Source organism: Aplidium turbinatum, chromosome 13 (assembly GCF_918807975.1).
Source record: "Aplidium turbinatum chromosome 13, kaAplTurb1.1, whole genome shotgun sequence".
Classification (NCBI taxonomy): domain Eukaryota; kingdom Metazoa; phylum Chordata; class Ascidiacea; order Aplousobranchia; family Polyclinidae; genus Aplidium; species Aplidium turbinatum.
This window is the reverse complement of record NC_137484.1, coordinates 17,731,395-17,752,504: the sequence shown is the minus strand read 5'-3', so window position 1 is coordinate 17,752,504 and position 21,110 is coordinate 17,731,395. Positions and strand designations below refer to the sequence as shown.

Below are 21,110 nucleotides of genomic sequence, written 5' to 3'. Positions count from 1 at the left end.
ACACAGCTCATTGAGAAAAACCTGAACGAAAAGCAATATTAGAAAGCGTGTGAGAACTCATTTCCACAAACTCTCCTTTTCATATCACTTTCTAATTTGTTCGTTTTCCTTTTAATTTCCTGAACAGCTGCTTTTCTGGTTGCCGTTCTTCGTTTCTTAAAACTTACAATGTGTGTGTTTTTGGCGTCTTATTAGCCTACACACAGGAGGGGACCGATAATACCTAGCCTACTACCAGTTTTAAATGTTCCACCACATAAAGGGGTCTGGGGGGCGAAGCTCACAACACTACGGCAGTTTCAGCCACCCCCCCCCCCCCTAGAGAAAAATAGTTCCCGCGCCACTGTCCAGAGTCGAACAATTGCAATTTATTTTTGAAGTTTTTTTTTTGGGAAGCACGATTCACTGCGAGCAGGAGAGCTTGTAATGGATGATGATCGCTTCTTCTTCTTCTTCAGTTGAGAATGCATTCGGCAAAGACTTCAACGGGCGACTGCGGTTGAACAACGGTTCCTTGTTTTATAAGGAAGATTGCCTACTCCATTATTACTTAGCTCCAGAAATTATAAACATGAAGTTTGGCAATAATATAAAAAAAAGACATTCTCTTTGTATTTGCTACCTGGGATGTCTTTGTTATGAATATATATTGTTGAGAATTAAATCAAATATAGTTATTACTATCTGAAGCCTTTACAAATTGTTTCACCTAACGGATCATCAGAAGGTCTGAAAAAACATGCAAACAGTAAAAAATCGATAATTCTGAAAAGATATTAAATATTACAACTGTAATTTAATCTGCCAAAAAAAATCTCTAAACCTGTACTTCCTGAGAAGAATTAATATAAATTAATATAATAAATATAATAATTAATATATGTTGTTGAATTAATATATATTAATATATAATTAATATTAATATAAATTAATATAATAATTAATATATATTGTTGAGAATTAATACAAATTTGTAAAGTTTAATTTAACATTTAAAAGACCAGTAGCGGACGCTGAGCGTAGCAATTCGCTGATTCACAGCTGTTTGATACCTTTTATTTGAGCTGTTAATGTAACAGCAACACGAGCTACAGGTCTAATATAACAGTCGTTTGAGTACCAGGCCCAATGGCAAAATAGATCCAAGCAAGAACGAGAAAGTGAAAATTGGATTTGGCAACCTTGATGTCGAACAACGAAGTCGAAGATGAAAAACGAAGTAGGGTAGGCTAAGGCTACCAACTTATCATAGTGCTTATTGTCATGGATGGCTTCGTATTGAAGTTATTGTGAATAATCAGTGTTGCAGTCTTGCAAACGTATTAACCTGATTGCAAAATCACATGTTTGGCATAAATTTAGCAGAAAATTTGTGTAAACTATGAGTGACTTTGAAACTGGAGGCTATGCTTCCACTAAAACTTTCGCCATTGCCTAAATAATTTGATTGATGATGTCATGAAAACAATCCAAACTGTTTTAGCTGTAATTAGGTTTTGTATGAGTTATTAATTGATAAGCTAAGTGTTATTAATTAATTGAAGTACGGTTAAAGATTGTGAAATCAGCTCTCAATCATCTTTAACAAAGTGAAATTTTGAAAGAACTTATCAGGTTTGCGGACCAATACGTTTTGCAGATCTATTTTTGTATATTGGTTTCATGGTTTGCTTAAGCTGATAGTTTTTAACTGTCTTAATAAGGTGCATTGTTAAGAGAACATTAAGTTTTTAACAGTTTTTTGTAATTTGTAATACAAATTGCCGCAACTCACTCAGAGCTGATCTTGCTTACCTCATCAGCCATTGCTTTCATTCGTCGATTGGCGGATCATCATGTCATTGTTAAGATAATATATGTCACTTAAGTTACATACATAAATTACCTGGATAACTCTTAAGGTGCGCTTACTAATTCAAATAAAACTTGAAACAATGAGAGAAACAGTTTATTTTTCCACAAACTTTAAACACTCAATGAACAAAAATTACAGCGAAAACATAACACACTAAAGCAGCTGCACCTCACACTGAATGAAAGGTGTTCTAAGTTAGGTGCCCATAATGTTCTACATGAGTCATGACTTTCGACAGAGCATGGAAAAGGCATAGAACTCTAAACTTATAAGTCCACAAAGTTTAAAAGTGTTGGCATCAAAATCAGCACCAAGAATTTTCTAACTTTTTTAAAAAAATCTGTTGTCGGCAGTAGGTGCTTTTGTCTAAAGTTGTCGGGACTAGGAATGTAAATTTGGTTATGCGTCAAATCATCAAATCAAGTCAAAAACTTCCATTCAGGCAATAAAACTCCACAAAAATGTCGTGGGCTGTTAGATACAATTGCAGTAAGTTAATCTGAAGCCATATCTGGATTTTTTAAAAATAAAAATGACCGTAACACTGCGCTATTGCTATCGGTGATTTTGATGCTATTGGTTATAAACACTAATGGACCACCTCTTCATGTAAGTAGGTAATGTAATTGTGCCACAGTCATGGGATATTTACATCCAGGGTACTGAAGCTGTGGGAAGCTTAAGTGCTCAACTAAGCTTTGAAATTTCATCAAATTGAGTGAACTCAGACCTGTGCAAAAAACTCTTAAATGGCTGAGTCTCAAGGGCAAAATCATAACACATATGCGATTATGCAATATGCATCTGTGTCTTTCTGCATCAATTCATCTCACCCAACTTCAAACATATTTGTTGTAGTTCATCAGCATTTGCCACTTATTTCCTAATAATATTAGGTTTGAGTGTCACCATTCACATTCTTATCAGAGGCCTAATTTTACATATATAGCATGTTATTACTTATAACACAAGTAAGTTTTTTCAGGCTTTAGGACTCAGCAGTGAGAGAAGAAATATAAAGAAGCACGCTCAGCTTTAAGTTCCTGCTGGAGCTGTTTACCTTTCTAACGTATATACTTATAATATAGCAATGATTGTACATTTAGTGATGGGCACATTGCACTGCTACATCATAACTCAAAATATTGTTATTGTGTGGCAGGCCAGTGCTATATCACAATGAACCTGCTTTACAAATGAAAACAAGCAAAGGTTCTGTCAATCGGAGTTTGAGATCTGCAGTGCTGCCCACTAACATGTTTGTGTTACCCATCAGTTTTACCATCTTCAATAAAACTTATTGTTGCCTTCCTTTTATTAGCCAGATCTAAGTATTGTTAACTGCATGTATTATGCTGTTCAACAAGCAGTGATAACTTCGGGTTTTTATGGGCTAAAGAATGAACATGCAAAGAAATAAACCTACTCAATACTCATGTATTCATGATCAAGATGTATTGTAGCAGTTATGCTTTCAAATCAAGCTTTTACTTCATATAAATTCAAATGTGTAAATACAGATGCGTTGATTTTATACGCACACACTGCATTTTTTTAAGATAATTTCTGGTACTAATTCCGATATCAGTTGTTTAATGCCTTTCCAACTTCAGCTATTGCATCACTGTTTATGTTGTAATGCTAATTGAAACCTGATCCCATTCTGCACCTTATCAAACTTCGCTATATGATATTTTCCAAAACTCAAGTAATTTTCACTTTTATGTGGATATAAGAGACACAATGATAATGTATGGACTTGGTTCCATTGGGTCACAAATTCTGCTTTCATTTGCTTCTTTTTTTTCTATGCACTGCAAGGGATTTCAATTATGTTTTAGCTTTCACTTGTTGCTGGTCATTCTCATAAAATCGAATTATGAAATTTAGTGTGCTACATAAGTCATTTCATACACTGATATATTCTGAACAGTTTTAGTATGCAGTAGGCGTACACAAATTGGTATGAAATTGAGTACCATATTGATAGCTATTTCCCAACTTTCATGGATATGTTATAACTGGACAACTGTATTACATCCCTGTTTGCTATCCAAATTCTTGAAGCCTTTATAAACGTATACATACAACTACAGTACTACACAGTAGTATTACTGAAATGCAGTTGTCATGGTCTAGCTGAGTAAATTTCTCCCATGTACTATTGTACAATTCCCTTTATGATATATACAGTATGTTTGTTCAAAAAAAAATCTCATTCTCTGGAGTGCTATACATCACAAATTCTACTTGCGTCAATAGCAACTTATTGCCTTTAGTTCCATGTATGCTCCTAACACACATCACCCTTCTGTTAACTTTGCGTCAAATCATGTTTTTTTATTATTGACCATTGTTATTGACCACTTCTTGCTGATATACTGGTCATTTCAATACTGTTTTATTTCACGCTGTATAATACCTTAACCATGCTTGTTTGTTTTGATAAAAATATCACTATTTTTCCAACACATTACTCTTGTTAAATGCACAAAACGTGCTTGTCCAGTTCTGCATTCCTGTGGAAGGAAGTAACATTTATTTACTCACTTCCTCGAAGTCCAATTCATTTTCTGACCATCTCCCATCAACCCCACCTGCAATGTGTGGTCTGTTTGGTATCTCAAACTGTGTTTCTATTGTTTTGCTTTATTTTGAAAATGACTTTGTAATGTGTTGTTTGTCACATTTATTCAACAGATGGATCGATTTGGTCGTCCACGATTTAGAGGTGCTTCTGTACCCAAGCCTTACTCTACAAGGCCTTCTCATCCTCAAAACGAATCTGGTCTCCTTGGAGCTGCACCCTCCCATCCATCTGGTGGTGGGCAGTATGGCTCTTATCAAACCACTAATTCCCAAGAATGGCAATCTAACCGTTCTCCTGGATCTCTGTTAGGAGCTCCACCAAATGTTGTATCTGGCTATTCAGGAGGTGGTTCTTCGAGCAGTCGAGGGGCCACTTTCCCAGAGGAAAATGTGCCGATTCCTGCAGAAGTACGCAAGTTAATGCAAACTCTTGGTCTATCTCTAGCTGACGTTCAAAAGTTAAGCAAACTTCCTGAAAATGAACTTTCAGCAAGTAGATTAGCTCAAGTTATTGAAGATCTGAAGCATGGAAAGCAACCTCATAGCGGAGACTCTTCTAATCCAAATCGATCCACTTCTCACGTACGTGCAGGGCGCAGTTCTTTTGACAATGAACAAAGGGGTCTTTTGGGAAGCTATCCCGGGCAGCAAAGCAATAGACCCCAAAATCAGCAGCAATCTTTTTCTGATACTATTAGTCGTCATACACCTACTGGAATCAAAGTTACTGTTAAACCTGTACAACAACAATACAACAGGCGTGAAAGCCCACCTTCAAATTTAGGTTCTGGATTTGGTGCTCTGCGCCAATATGACCGCAGTGACCGAAAGGATGACTATCATGATAGGTTTTCATCAAATGGCGGTGGTAGTGGTTCAGCTGATCGTTATGACCAGCAGAGGAGTGATTCATTTTCCCAAAATAATCGAAGATTTAATAACAGAAACATAAACGAGCGCGAGGTAAGCTTGTCTCTTGCAATTTTTTTGCTGTATATCTTCAGACTATGATAGCTTTACTCGGGTAATATTTAAACTTCCAAAAGAAATACTTCTTTCCTTTTGTATATGCAGTGTCCAACTGCAGAAATGCCAAATTTTTGCCTTTGCTTCTGAGCCAATTTCCTCTATGAAATGCCAAACTAAAAGCCCTTTTCTCTTGAATCTAATTATTGAAAACTCTATCAGTGTTTGTTTCAATGATATGTACTGTATTATGTTTGTCTCCATTTTCTTAGGCCTACTTGCTTTTATCTTGCCAAAGTCGAGTGATGTCTCATTGAGATTGCCTGCCAGATTTTCGGCTGAAGAGTGTGATGGCTGATAATTTTAGAGAAAATTGGTAACCAACTAACCATTATAATTAGATCAAAAATAAACAAAAAAAGTAGAACTATTTTGTGACGTGACATGCGTTCCCTGTGTTTAACTCGTCGTGCATAATTCATATAATTCTTTAACATTGGCCTTCGTTTCAGTCGGAAGCTCGGCCAGATTTCAACAATGAAAGAAGAGCAAATCGCAATAACCAAGACCAACGGGTTTGTTTAATGCAGTATTTTCTTTTATATAAATTAATTGATAAAAAAAATTTGCTAATCGTTTGTGTTGAGCACTTTTCTGCATAAAGGTTGGTCTTCAGTTTATTGGCGAATCAACGTCTTTGTAAAAGAAATGTTAATATTAACTGCAAAACTTTATGAATTGAAACCCCAGTAAAAATCCCACTCAGTAAAAATTATTTTTCCGCGATGCAGACATCCAACGATACGGCTGTTATAACGCATATTAAGTTGCACTTCATGTCTGCTCAGATTCAAAGATGTTTTTAATTCTCCAATATTTTTTAATCATTCATTCAAACGTGCTGAAATTATGATCTATTTTATTTTTTTAATAAGCGGTTACAGTTTTGATGATAAAATTCTTCTGACATATGCTAATCATCTACGAATAACCGCTATTGTCATTTCACGATGCTTATTGTTTAGTGCCAACCATTATGATGTCATCACAAAAGTTTGTTATTATTGAGCATAACATCTCTCTCTTATGCCTCCGATAGAATCCCAACTCTCGCGGATCCTTTGGCAGGCCAGGAGCAACCAGGAATCAGAACAAGCCTGCTTCTTCTTTGCCTTCGCTGATGGACCTGAACCCTAAGCCTATAGGAGGGCTCCTGGGTATGATGCTTTTACAATTGCATGTTGATATTATTGTATTTGCTACGACTGTTTGGTGACTGTTATCACTTAATTAATTCATTCTTTTACCAAATTTAAAACTGGTAAGCTGTTTCTGATGAAATTACCAATAGCTTATGTTATTGATATGTATCTGTATTTCGTTTCAGCCAAGTATTTTTCTGATACTTGTTATGAAAAAACGCCGCTTATCTGCTCCGGGTGTAATGTATTGGGCGGGCATAGTCACTGAAAGAAAGGCGATCGAGAAAAAATAGCAGGCCACCCTACTCTAAGTATCTAAGGCCTGGTATAATGCAAACTTTATCTTCCCATTCCTCGACGTTTAGCGTCATTGTGGAGTGATCTTTACCTTTTTAGATGCATAATTGTAAACCAAAGCATTCATAATGATTTTTACCAACACTTTCCGTCCACATAACCAGTGTTTCCTTTCAGGGAATCCTGTACGGCCAAATGCTCAAGGATTGGAAAGTTTAGTTGCAGCAGTCGGGGGTAGCTCTGCTAGTTCGGCCGCATCACTTCTTACTCCATTAATGCTTGTAATTAATTAGCTCTGTTCTTTTGATTTTTGTTTAATTGATTTGTAAAACTTAATAGCAGATTTAAAAAAGTTACTTGTAAAATCCATCAGCGGTCATGTAGAGATGATAAAACATGCTTTAATTGCCTTTCACCGGTGCTCATTTATATCGCTGCTTGTTTTTTGCACACGAGTTAGTTTGATTGTAATTATCTATTTCATGCCAAACGCATTCAGAATCATCAGTTGCTTTTATTAAGACTTGACATTCATTTTTTTCTCACCAAGCCATCTAGACCATTGAACCACACTATTTTCAAACTTGCAGGCTACCCAGGCGGACCCATCTGTCCTAGAGGCCCAGATTCAAGCGATGAAAGCCATACAGGCGCATGCGATCAAGCTCAAGCAAGGACCTCACCTCGATTATCCAAGTTTGTTGCTTTTTTTGGTACTGTAAGCACAACACTGAATTGTTTTTATAAACGCAAGAATGTCACGTTTTAAAGTAATTTTTATACTACTATTGAATTGTTAAGGACAAATACAGGTAACTTGAATATTTGCTGATAGTAAAAAAAAGTGTTTGTTGAATCTCAGGGGGAAACAGAGAACGAAATCGACCGCCTCGCCGTCGCTCTCCCCCGCCATCTCGCGGTGCAGTCGTTGACAAACAACTTGCAGAGGAAGCGAAAAAAGAGGCGAGTATAATATGGCATGTACTAATTGACATGCTGAATTTAAAGGGCATTGATTGTTAAGTTGTAAGCACTGTATTTTTGAAATAAGAAAGCTTATTTCCAAGTACAGTATCAATTTTGGCAAATTCATACACTTGTTGCATCGCTGGAGGTTGAGCAGTCGAACAATTGAAAACTAGCAACACCATTTCAACACCCGTTGCTACAAGTGTGCGCATATCTTGATCAAAGCAGTAAAACACTTACTTGCTTTCACAACAAGGTTCGCCAATTGCGTGTAAACTTCAATCAAGGGAATACATGTGCAACTGAACGGGAAAGATGTAACTTGTAGTAAGTACGGGCTTCTGCCTGAGCAAAACTTAATTGTGATGCATTTACCTCTAAAAGCAAAAAAAAAATTGGAAAACTAGGCCCGAATGCAGCACAAAGGTAGCCTCGAGTTTCAATAGCTTGTTTGGAAAGCGTCGGTATGCAGTGTATTTGCATTTTTTTGTATTAACTTGTCGTTTTATGTCAATAAATGGTTTCAATACACAACAGGCCGAAGAGATGCGGGCTTCGCGGGGTCGTGTGCTTTATATCAAATACAAATCGCCACGCGTCCTGGAGAGTGACTTGAAGCAACTTGCTTCCGCGTTTGGCAAAGTGACGAACACTCTTCTCATCAAACCGAAGATACCGAACGGTCACTTTCAGGTGGGAGAATCGCTTGTGCAATATCCCCGCTTCAGCTGTTATCATCAACCCTCTGAGAAACTCAATGCTATTTTGCATTGATCCGACGTTTTCAAGTGTTGAATCAATGTAAAATAGCACTGATTTTCTGACTGGGATACGTTACTGACACTGATCTGAGTATTTAGTTCAGTGTGACATCACAGGTTGTCCTTAAAGTGTACAAATAATCGCATGAATGTTTTCGTGGAAGAATTGAAGCAATGAGCTGGTTTTCTGTTTCTGACTTGCAACTTTTTTGGCAGCGGTTTTTATGTGCTGCATGTTTTTAGGCGTGAAAATCTGAAACATTCTTGGATATTCGTTGTTTCCTCCGCATTGCTCAACGTCTTCAGTTGTTCTTTACGTTTTATTCCCACACAATATGCAACGTTTAATGATAGTCAACTCAAAAAGCAATTTTGAACGAAACATTAACCGTTTGATTTTAAATTCTGGCTAGAGCTGGTTTGAACAGGTTTCACGATCTCCACGCTTTCTGTGCAGGTGTTCATGGAACTGGAGCAGTGGGATTGTGCGGCCGCCATGTTGGAACATTACATGGCGAAAGCTCCGAACATCAAAGGCTGTCCCGTGGAAGTACGGCGCTCAAACTACGCCGAGCTTCGTCGTGATGTAAGTGCTGAGAGTTTGACGGAAAACAATCTTTTACCACAAGCACCACGGTACCTGTATCGGCCATTGTTTTGCACGAGACTTGGCCAAGTTTGCCATTTGAGCTTGTGTGATGCTTCGTTCAGAAACACGATGAAGCAGACAGCCAAAAAGGCTAATATGATTTTGAGTGCTAAATACGACTGCTATTTTGACTGCTAAATATGATTTTGACTGCCAGTGAGTGTTCATCAGAAATCTCGATACCAAAGCTGCGTGATGTGCGAGCTTTAACTCCAGATTGTGTAAGGTTCCAAATAATAATGCAAATAACTGAAAACACTTACTGAACCAAAACGACAAACAACATCAACGATTGGCTAAATTTCTAAACAGACTTTCAACTGAATGTTTCAATCGCGGTCTTTTTTAGTTACAGTTTTTATTTAAACTTTGACCCTACCGCAAAGCAATGCAATTGTTATCAAAAACCAGTCTCTGCGTTGGAATAAGTTATTGTAATTTTGAATGACTGGTTTTTAAACAGTACTGAGTGCAACTTTATTCCTGTATTGCAGCAAGTCCGTCCGAATAAGCGGCCGAGGTCAGTGTCTCCCGTCAGAGAGTAAGTTACTATAGAAACTGTGTATCACTTATGTAACACAATCAGGGATGCCCCCCCAAAAGATGGGTTTTTATTGCTATTACAACGTTTTAATGATATTGTATAACAAATTAAAGGACGTTTCATAAATGTTTGGCTGCATTCAGCTGCTATATTTTTAAGCAAACGCTATATTTTCAATCCCTAGGTCATTGTAGTAGGAGATGTAAATATGGTTCTAGTTTACTTGTGATAAGCTGTATTGCGTTGTGTGATAATCCATCGCTTTTTCGATGACTTCTGCCATGATTAAATGTACTTCTGTGCCAATTCCTTTCTGTAAATATGAGGTTTTAGCGACATTTTAGTGTCGTGGTACGTACAGAACCCCGTTGCCATGGTTACCATCTATTGTTACGGCACAAATTGTCGCTGCCGATTTGTAAACTTGACATAACTAGTAGGGCTTTTTCAAATGTTTTATTTTGACACCAACTTCTTTGTTTTGCTTTTGCTTCATTACGAAAGAGTAGCAACTTTTTTAAGTGGTGTATTCGAAACAAATTTGCAATTATTCAAACCGATTGGTGTTGAGCACAACCAGTCAACCATACTTTGAATTTGTTTCGTACAGTCCTATTGGTCAACATTCAAATATAGATGTGGCTATTAAATGAAGCTTTTCTAACGCCTGACTTTAAACCATTTCGCAGAGGATCCGCTCAGGTCTCAAACAAACGCGACAAGAAATCAGAAGACAAGCCGAACTTGTCAATCACAGCGAGCGACTCGGCTAGAAAAGTGGCTAACCCACAGGACATTGAGAACAGCGAAGACAAATCATTGGTATGACCATTACTGTTGACAGGTCCAGGGGGTACGTTTGGACCCGGGCCCTGAATTACTTCAGGGGGCCGGGACTTGAAGAAACCACCTCGTATTCTTTAGATGTAGTGCGGTTTTTTTAGAAGGGTCTTAGTAAGGGGCCCGAGGATTTCGTTGGTACCCGACCCAAATTATTCTCTCAACGACTCTGGGCTTGACTAAACAATTTTTACCATTAATGTCGTGAATGGCTCAAGGTTTGAGATAAAAAGCCCTTAACTTAACCCAGTGACTGTTTTACAGTTAAACGCTATACGCGAGTTTGTTGAGAGGGAAATACAAAACTAACGTCAGGGAAATGCAAAACTAACGTCAGGTCGACTGTTTTCACAAGACTTTGTTAGTTTTGTATTTCCCTCTCAACAAACTCGCGTATAGCGTTTAACTGTAAAACAGTCACTGGGTTAAGTTAAGGGCTTTTTATCTCAAACCTTGAGCCATTAACGACATTAATGGTAAAAATTGCCTTAAAGCGGGACAGGAGATTTAATGTACAACACGTTTTAGCACCAGTGATTAATAAATAGAATCTAATATATCACTGTTACGGACAGATCATAAGAATGTGTATCAATTTTTTTTGTTGCATCTAATTTCATTTTGCTTTTTTTGTCCTAGACTGACGCCCGTGAGATCCTCATTCGGTCACGGGAAGGAAAGAAAGGTCTGCAGGAGAAAGAAGGCAAAGACACTGATCTTCTGTTGGTTGAAGATGAAGCAGAGAAATCACTGGACACCGCTGAAACCGACAAAAACAAAGACGAAATCGGTGCCATTCTTCTTCCAGCTTCCAACTATTTTGAGTCTTATATTAAAAGATTTTCAAAGACGCCACGTAGATTCCACAGACGCGTTTGTACATTTCGTTTTTAAATTATTTCTATTTTAAGTGCAGGTGAATCGCATGCTTCTTCACGTGAGACGGAAAACAATTTCATATTCACCGGAATTTTATTTTGTTTTCTCTTCTTCAGTTGATCCCTTGGACGAAATAGCTGATGAATTGGCTCTTGATGAAGAATTCGATCTGATGCATGGTGTGAACTATGGCAGAGACAAGAAGAAAATTGAAAAAGTCGTTGAGGACACGGAGGTTAAAGAGGAGGAGAGGAAGAATGCCACAGTTGACTTGGAAAGAACAGATCTTGACCTGGATGATGTCAACGTAGATGAAAATCAAGAAGAAGAAAGAACCGCTGGAAAATCAACGGAAGATGTTGAAGCAGAGGAAAAAATGGAAGTGAAAGTTGAACATGAAGCGGAGGAAAACAATAGTCACTTTACAGAAGTTAAAAACGAAGATAATAATATGGAAGTTAAAGGTAAAATTGAGGAAAGTAAAGATCAAATTATGAAAGATGAAAACCAACCTCCAAGTTCTGTGGATGGATCAGTCAGTGATATATTCCTCCAAAGCGATGAAGGCAGTGGAAACAAGCATGCCAGCCTCACGCAGGATGAAGTAAGTCTCTGTGCGATGTAGGGTTGTGATACTTTACTTCAGATTGTACTTAATGTGAACATTACACAACTCAGATGCGGTCCATCTCTACGCAAAGATCATCAATCAACATCAACAGTATCATAGCCGATGCGGCCTTTGATGAATTAGGATGCTCAGTTCGTAAATTTTTCCAGTGTTCCCTTTGTCGCGCAGTGTCCCAAAGTGTTCTTGGTTGGCTGATTGATGTATTGAAATTGGATATAAATGTTGTTCGTTGTCTGCCACGAGCACGTTTCCCGAGAAGGCGGCCGCTTAGACAGAGATTTTCGAAATCTTCTTTTCTGATAATGTGACCGAGAAATTTGAGTTGCCTTTGAGTTATGTTGTTCAATAGTTCCTTATGTTGTTCAATAGTACGCAAAGATATGGAAGCGCTTATTTATGTAACTGCATCTCATTGCATTACTTCACCAATCTCTACAAACGGATTGTTACCATTAACAGACGTCGTCAACACAAGTACATATCATTTTCACAGGCCGCCATCACCGCTTTCAACAGCCTGCACTTCGATATTAGTTATTTGCTTCACAAGTAATTTTTATTACTCTACGTTAAAATTTTAATGTGGAGCGAATATTATGTTAAAACGAAAGTATAAGGTGGTTCTTGGACATTACCTGGACGCTTTAACTTAACGGAACTGATACATACGTTCATTTTCGATATTTACTTGGTAGCGGTTTACTGTTTTAAATTTCCTTTCCACATCTCTGGACACCTCGTATCTGTCATTAGCTCATATCAAATGACGACAAGCAAGACAGTCATGTGAAGTTGTTCAATTGGTGTATTTCCTTTTCAGCTCACATCAACTGATGTCACTTTGTCGCAAGAGTCATCTGATCCAACAGAAGATGAAGAAAACAAAGAACAGAGTAAACCTCTGGAAGAGAAGACAGACGCGGACAACGAGGAAGAGAATGAAGATGAAGTAATGTGCAATTTCTTGTGTTTTCTTCAAGTTTTTCCTCCTACTTGTAGAGCCTTAAATTGATGCTTCCTACTTTTCAAAAATTATATTGTGCTTGTCAAGTCTTCCCTGTTACATTGCTTCCAGATTGCTTATTTATTGATTGGTTGAGAGAATCTTGATCTTCGCATCGAATAAACATTTTTCGAAGCTTAATACAAACGGTTCCGCACACTTATCCAGGCTTTGAATCACTAACGCAGACTCGGTTTTTGATACTGACAGTGTGAAGTTTTCCGCTTGCGGGAAATGTTATTGCCTGTGAATTGTTTCATCCTCTAGGTGCCGCTAAATGGAGATTCTTGTCCTTGTGTTTTTTCAACTGCACCCACCAAGATTCGAATCAAGGTCGCTTGATCTTGCCTTTCAGAACAGAGTGTTTGTCCCTTGAACTACCGAGACACAATTTGTTGATTATTATAATTTCGTGATGCTAATCGCTCTATGCCTCATCTATCGTGGCCAGTTTGCTAACAATAGGAAAATATTTCAGACAGGCCACCCCCTCGACATGAGGATTTATTTATGGCCTGTATAAGTGTGTAATCAAAAATGGTTGATGATGATATATAGATTTCATGACAACTATGTTTCGATTTTTTTGTATATTAGTTCGTTGCTTCATAAACAAAGCGCTTTGCATATGTTTAAATGCACTGATTCATTCTGTCAATTATATTTTATCCTCAGGTCGATGACGTTCAGTCTATTATTGAAGATACTTTGAATGAAGTGATTGCTGCCAAAGATTACCTTGACGCTTTAACTAAAGTCACAAAAGCTGTAAGTGAACTTGTGACAGAGAATTTGTTGGAAACTATTTTTGTTAATGAAACCTTCTGGTAACCTGCTTCTTTTTATTTCAAACGGCCGCAAATGGTTTACAGTTTTTTAATTAAACTTCCCTGGAAAGACAACTGTTGTATCTTGCCTACGGTGCGACTATAATAAGTACAATGGAATACCGTACTGCAAAAGTTGTCAACCTGTTTATCGCGACGCCTTAGTGCGTCGTTTCAATTTTCCAAGGGCGTTGCACAATGATTCCGTTTTCTCGCTAAACTCAATTGAGGTAATAAAATGCTTTGCTACAGATACAGTATTGTTATCCCCTGACACGTGCGTTAGAACTCATTATTACGAGACTGTTTCAGTTGATTATGATCTAACAATCACATCACAATTGTTCCGGCGGGTCAATTGCCCTCTTGATTTGTAATTGTGATGACGTTGAATTTACGTTGTTTCTTTGCTCTCCGTGACGTGCCTGTCTGCAGACCCAGATGTTTCACTCTTCATTATCGCTTCTGGCGGGAGCCGTTGTGTTTGGAAAGACCGTTTACCTTGTGTTAAAATTCAGTATTGGCAAAACAAGCGAGAGATGATGCCAGGACACTTTTACGAGATGTGTAAGCTACTTTGAATTTGAGTTTAACCGTTTTGACGTTGATAAGTGTGTACAAAAAATCAGGTTTTTATCCCCACTTCAGACTCAAATTATAAATCAAAGATTGCAAGTTAGGGTTGTGACAGGAAGAAGGAGGGATTGTAGGCAAGCATTAAGCTCCTACTCTTGTCACCAACAATTCTAGCTCACTTCGTCGCGAGACTAATGAAAGTTGGAGACTCAAATAAATAAAAAAAATTGAAATCCTATTCGCTGGATCATGGGTACGTCGCCAGTCCAGCCGACATTTCCAAAGGCGTCGCAACGAAAACAATTTGAGAACTACCGCCGTTTAACAGTGCTCTTTTATTCTGTGCAGAGAGCAGCTCAAGCTTTAGCAAAAAAGATGAAAGTTTGCCTTGAAACTGCTGTGGCTCTCCTGAACCAATCGAAGTCAACTTGATCAGAAGTGTCGCAACTTTGCCTGGATTCATCGTTTTAGTTGCTCTTGGTGCAGTTTGTAGAATGAAGCCAATCTTGAACAACTTTGATTTTCATTTAATACTGCTTTTATCTTTGTGTGGTCCCAATTTTGATGCGTAAAGTTGGTGGTGGGCTCAAGCCACATAGACAAAAACCACTTTCATTGGTGATGATGTGTTTTTGGATTGGACGTGGAGAGTTGACTGCTTCTGTGTTGTTGAGTAATAAAGGTTGACATGGACAACAACTTTCTTGTACAGATCTTATAAAAATTGTGTGATAAACGAATTTTGTTTTGCTAATGTTTGCAAATTACTGTCACTGAAATAACTGAACTGTTTATCGTTAAATAAGAACTGTACGTTGTTTGCTGCCAGCAATGTCGTTTCTTTCTACACTGATAAAGAAAACAACGTGGAGCACACATGTGAACTTGTTAAGTGGTTATGTACTAAACTGCTTGGTATAGGATTTTAGTTACTTAGTATTATACAACAAAATCGGCTTTGCTTTTCTTCCCACGTTATAACTTACACAGTGTTGTATTGTGTGAAAGTGAGGTTTGCTTGTCAAACTGTTACGTATGCGGAAAGGCAATGTCGAGTTATGCCTAGCATCAAATCACCGTATACATTTTAATAAACTAAGAAGGTTACTTGTAATGTACACGCTTGGTCTTGTCGCTTTCGAGCAAAATCTTTGATGGAAAATAAAATAAAAACTTTACTGCAGTTAAAACCCAGATGTAAGCCTACACTGTATTTGTGTAGATCTAATATCGATCTAATTAGAAGATCTAATAACGTTCTAATATATAGATTTAATTAGAAGCCACCGTATTGCAATACCGCCTTCGCTGGACAGGGCATGTCATACGAATGAACCCAACGAAGATTCCACGAATAATGCTTTATAGTGAACTAGAGACAGGAAAGAGACCCCCCGGAAGACCAAAAATGAGATACAAAAATCAGCTGAAAGTCTCCCTCAACCATGCAAATATATATTGATCTGGATTCACAGGAACTACTTGCTAGTGACAGACCGCTTTGGAGAAAAAAAACTAGGGAAGGCACGGAAATTTTTGAAAAAAACAGGATACAAAAAGCCCAAGAAAAACGAAACACTAGAAAAGAAGAGCTAAAACTACCACGTCCCCCACCCTCCATACAATGTGACTTTTGCCCACATCTTTTCCATCATAGACTGGGCCTCCAAAGCCACATACACCATTCAAATTCATTTTGAAGACGAAACCAATGCTCGGATACGAGCTGGAGCCGACGACGAATATCGACTTCGCGCAATTCTCTGCACACAATTTGCATATTGTGTTGGAAACAATCAAGGTTAAATATTGTCTATTTTGTGGCTTGAGCATTTTAGAATGTGTTTGCTCATTGGTTTCTCCAATCACCGCCCTGGGTTGACTTGTCGAGAATTTCATAAAACCTTTCATCTTTATAATGGAACATGATCCGACTTCTCCCATTGTTTGACGAGCCGCAACAAGGTATACTCGTGAGAAAGTGTTCAAAAAGCCTGTCTCGTCGCTTTCTGCCCCACCCGCAGCGACGTTGGGTTGGGAGGTTGAGAAACTATTTCATATTACTCTGCGTTGTCGAAAGAAAAACTTGAAATATTCGCACCGGTTCCTTGAAAGCTTTTTTCCCTCAGTTTCGTTGAACTCAATATCTCGCGAATTTTCTTTGGCAACAGTATCTTTATAAAATACTACAAGAATAAAACCTATGGTTGATTACATTAGAATAAAAAATTGTCATTTCACCTGGCGTTTATAACTAAATAGCTTATAACACTTTTTCAGTTGTGCTAAAATATTCAATGTTTTTTTTCTGCAATCAGTCGACTCCAATAGACTCGAGAAGACTTGAGCTGTTTTCAACGAAGAATGATCCGAGTAGCAACAACAGCTATTGCACAATCTTTGTGATAAATTTCTACTATTATTCTGATATTTGTTGGTAGTATTTCATTGGTGTAAGCTGTTTACTATTCCACCAACGGCGGTAACTTGAGCGCATGACAATTGAAATTCAGATTTGTCATTGAAGAATCATGAAATTGAATCTTGTGCTGTCATCAAGATCTGATGTCGCCCATACAGTAAGTTACTGCAGTTAGGAGAAACCCTGGAATTTGATCGTCCGCTTCTGGTTTTGATTCTTACAGTACTAAAGCTGAAGAAACTAGCGGAGCTCGTCGAATGGGTAATTGTCGCGAAAGCAGCTATTGTCTTCCACTGAGTAATGTTATTCTAAGACGCGTGATACATTGTTTCAGGAGAGGCCATCTCAATCACGATGTTGTTCGTTTATTTAAGAAACAATGGTTGGCAAGTGATTCCGTTGACATCGATCAATAGGAAATATGCTTCACAAAGAAAAGGGGTCATGTTCGTTTACTTAAAGCACGAGCGACTACACCAGCAGCATTGTGTCCAACAGATCACTTTACCAGATGTTGCGATCACTTTCGAAACGTACGTTTCTGGTGTTTGCCTTAACCTCAGCTTTTGTTAACCTCCTCCGCCCTGGTTACTTCGGCCCGTGGCAGGTGACTATGACATAGGTGTACGAGCCGAGGGTGCAGGGGGTGCAATCGCACCCCCAATCTGTCGAGAATTTGGGCAAAATTTCATATTTGGGCAATGTTTTATACCTATTTACCCTCCTTAGTCTTCAAAAAGAGAATTTTCGAAAGATATAAATAATGCCAACCAACAAAGCTTGAAGTTGATATCTGAATTCTACACCGTGGAACAGGATTTCCTGGTATCGGAATAGCCTATTAACTTTTCACCAACTCACTCGCAACAGAGAAATCAAAACTGCTGTACAATGTACAAAATTCCTAATTAATGGATTAGATAAAAGTATGACCCACTTTGCAAAAGCTGTAAAAATTCTAGCAACAGTTCCTGCAACTTCATGTTCAGCTGAGAGGTCTTTTTCCGGATTACGACGACTGAAGACATATCTGAGATCAACAATGGGCCAAACACGACTGTCAAACTTAGCTTTGTTGCACTTGGAAAGACCAACAAAAAATAAAGTGGATGTCAATCGCATTGTAGATGTATTTGGACAGCGAAGTGGGCGAAACAAATACTTCTTTTAAATTTGTGTATAGGCCTACCACCAGTCTACCACTGCATTTAATCTAGGCCTACTAATCCAGCGTGGTCCAACTACTTTTGACTTACGGGCCACTTTACAAAAACGTGACAACTTGCGGGCCATTTCCAACAAAATGATAGTGAGTGCGTAATCGAAATTGTTAAACAATAGAAAATAGAAGTTTATTACAGATCTCTATCAGTGAGATCAGGCCTGGATTTAGGGGGGGAAGCAGAGGGTGCAGGTGCCCGGGGCCTCCCGACTATTGAAGGGCCCCCCTATGTGGAAACAATGTGATTTTGTGGAGTTTTTTTTCTTTCTGCCTATGAAGTTTCTGCAAAATACTGTGCAGTGCTGGATTAATGCTATACTGTAGACGTAGAGATAGCTTTTCGCGCCGTAAGCGCGAAAAATTTTTTTGCACGCGGGCCCCCGATCTAAAAGTGCCCCGGGCCCCCCATCAGCTAAATCCGGCCCTGAGTGAGATGCCTGTGGTCGAGGTTTCTCTGATACTATCGTTTCTACATCAATTTCAAATTCAATGTTAGTGGTAGCAAGTCGGAGACTATCTTCCAGTGTTTCGTCTATCATTCGATTTCTGTTTTTAGACTTGACTTGCTTCATTTTAGAAAATATACTTTCACACATGTATGTGCTTCCAAACATTGAGTGCATTTTTAATGCAAAATTTTTCAGTTTAGGAAATCTATCCTTGCAGACTAATTTCCAGAAGCACTCTGAGGTTTCATTTTTCCTTGACAACAAGAATTGGTTGCACTCAAGCTCGCAGAGTTCGAGCTGAAGTTTTGGTAGCTGTGTTTCCACATTAACATCCATAGGATTGTTATACAAATGGAGATTAGGTTTTAATCTATCAAAATCTTTAAATCTATTCTCAAATTCACAAGATAAATCCTTAATCTTTGGATGACGCGATGCACACAAATGGATGATGCGATGCGATGCAATGATGCTGTCGCAATTATTGGATAATGCCAAATTTCTGACTGTTGCGCAATAGCCAGTATTAGGGTTCCAATTTAAAAGATACATAACATGAAAACTGTGGAATATCTAAAGGAAACAAAAACGTCCGGAACACTAGGTACATATCAGCCTTCAAGAAGCCCAGTTGTACAGACCAGACCTGATAAGTTGAAACAGTAGGCTATAGGCCCTGCTGTCTACAACTTTGAATTAAATTTTTGACACTTTTTATCCAAATGCTATACTTGTTCTAATTGAAATTACTTTCTGTAACATAAATACAAATTAAATCAATACTGTGAAAGCTCGCGGGCCGCAAAAATTCTATCTGCGGGCCGCATGCGGCTTGCGGACTTGTAGTTGGACCACGCTGTAGTAATCAATACGTTTTAGTTTAGTTTTGCAGTTTTAGAGCCATGTACCGGTAGTATTGCATATTCTACTGGTTCGTTAGTGTAGTGTCAATTACTCCTTTCAATCGTCTTTTGATGAATTTGTTGTTTTGCAAATTTGCATAATGGCATCATACCAGTGGCTTTGTAGAAGTCTTGTCAGTTGATGCCTTACGCTGTTTTTTTCTTGAAGGCTATATTATTGGTTTTTCTTACTTGTGTACTTTTGTTTAGGCGCAGTTGATTATATTTGGGCAAGAATTCTTTCGCACCCCCAAAAAATATGCTTCCCGTACACCTATGGACTATGGCATGAAGTCTCTTACCAAAACAAACTCGGGAGTACAAGAGTTTCATGTTTTCAAAGATTTTTCAAAAAGCAGGAAGGCCTATTTGAAACATGCTCTCATAGTCTGCTTTTTTTTTACAACGTTTTGTATCTGCAGGGTGACGACTGTTCATAATTTGAAAACTCACTACCACCGATAGGCCTACAGATAAATTCCCTTTTTTTTTGTAAGTGTCCACTTAAACTTTCATTTAAATCGTCTCCCTCATTATAGGCTATAAACCATTGTCGTGTAGGCCTATATGAAATGATTGGAGCACCGTACATCGTGATATCGAGGTGTTTTTTGTTTTTTTAACAGGCCATCCAAGCTTACAATCGGTGGTTGAAAATTTATTTTAGTTGGACAAGAAGTAATGAAGACATATGTTGTCACAAATGACATAGTAGCCTAAGTTTGACTCTAAGGTTGAGTTTTTAGAATTACTCGACCTTTACAGAAATTGCAAACTTTCAGAAACTCTTACAGGCTACTTTTCCAGTAGGCTATTGTTTTAAGTTCGATAGCCTGAAAAACGAAAAGCAAAATAAATTTGCTATGAAACTGAAAAGCTCGGAATATCATAACTGATATCACGTTTTATACAGAATGATAAGCGGTTTCAAGCAGTGTGGTCCCACATTCGACATCACCATCCTAAGCCACGTCCGATTTGAAAACAAAACCAGTGCTCGGACAGGGGCTGTAGCCGACGATAAAGATACAGAATAGTAGGCTAAACGGTTTCAAGCAGTGTGGCCAGAGAGCACAAATTGAGAGCACTTGTGCTCGGACATTTTTTATTGCAAACATGTTGAAATTAAAAACAGGAATACAGTGACTGTTTATGCCGAAGGACGTAAACATAGCTAATATGGGCCCAGTGACTACGGTTTTGTACAAATGGACTATCATCCCAGACAGCAACATCCGCCATCTATAGGCCTACATTGATTCAACGTCTGCAGACATTAATGTAAAAATGACGGATTTGGCTGTCTGACATGTTTTGACAGGCAAATAAGATATTGCCCAATTTCACGTTTGGCAATTTTTTGCCATCGTTGCGATGATAAACGAAATGTTTTTAAATTTGTACTGAAAGTATCATAAAAACAAAATTAGAATCTTCTTCCTATCCAGAATAAGAAATAAGTTTAAGCAAACATCACAGCCAATTATTATAATTTTTACTCTTAATTGCTCCAATCGTTTGAAACTA

At 38.1% G+C, this 21,110-nt stretch overlaps 1 protein-coding gene across 1 annotated transcript; it reads left to right on the top strand.

The window, feature by feature from the left end:
• Nucleotides 1–1,483: 1,483 nt before the first annotated feature.
• Nucleotides 1,484–15,771, top strand: LOC145782358 (uncharacterized). Its single transcript, XM_082594143.1, has 16 exons — nt 1,484–1,614; nt 4,556–5,407; nt 5,923–5,985; nt 6,510–6,627; nt 7,087–7,190; nt 7,500–7,605; nt 7,772–7,872; nt 8,416–8,571; nt 9,097–9,225; nt 9,783–9,829; nt 10,522–10,654; nt 11,312–11,462; nt 11,668–12,155; nt 13,003–13,131; nt 13,861–13,953; nt 14,937–15,771. Exons 2-16 carry the CDS (start codon nt 4,556–4,558, stop codon nt 15,018–15,020), a joined length of 2,754 nt encoding a protein of 917 aa, XP_082450269.1. The 5' UTR covers nt 1,484–1,614; the 3' UTR covers nt 15,021–15,771.
• The last annotated feature ends 5,339 nt before the right edge of the window (nt 15,772–21,110 follow it).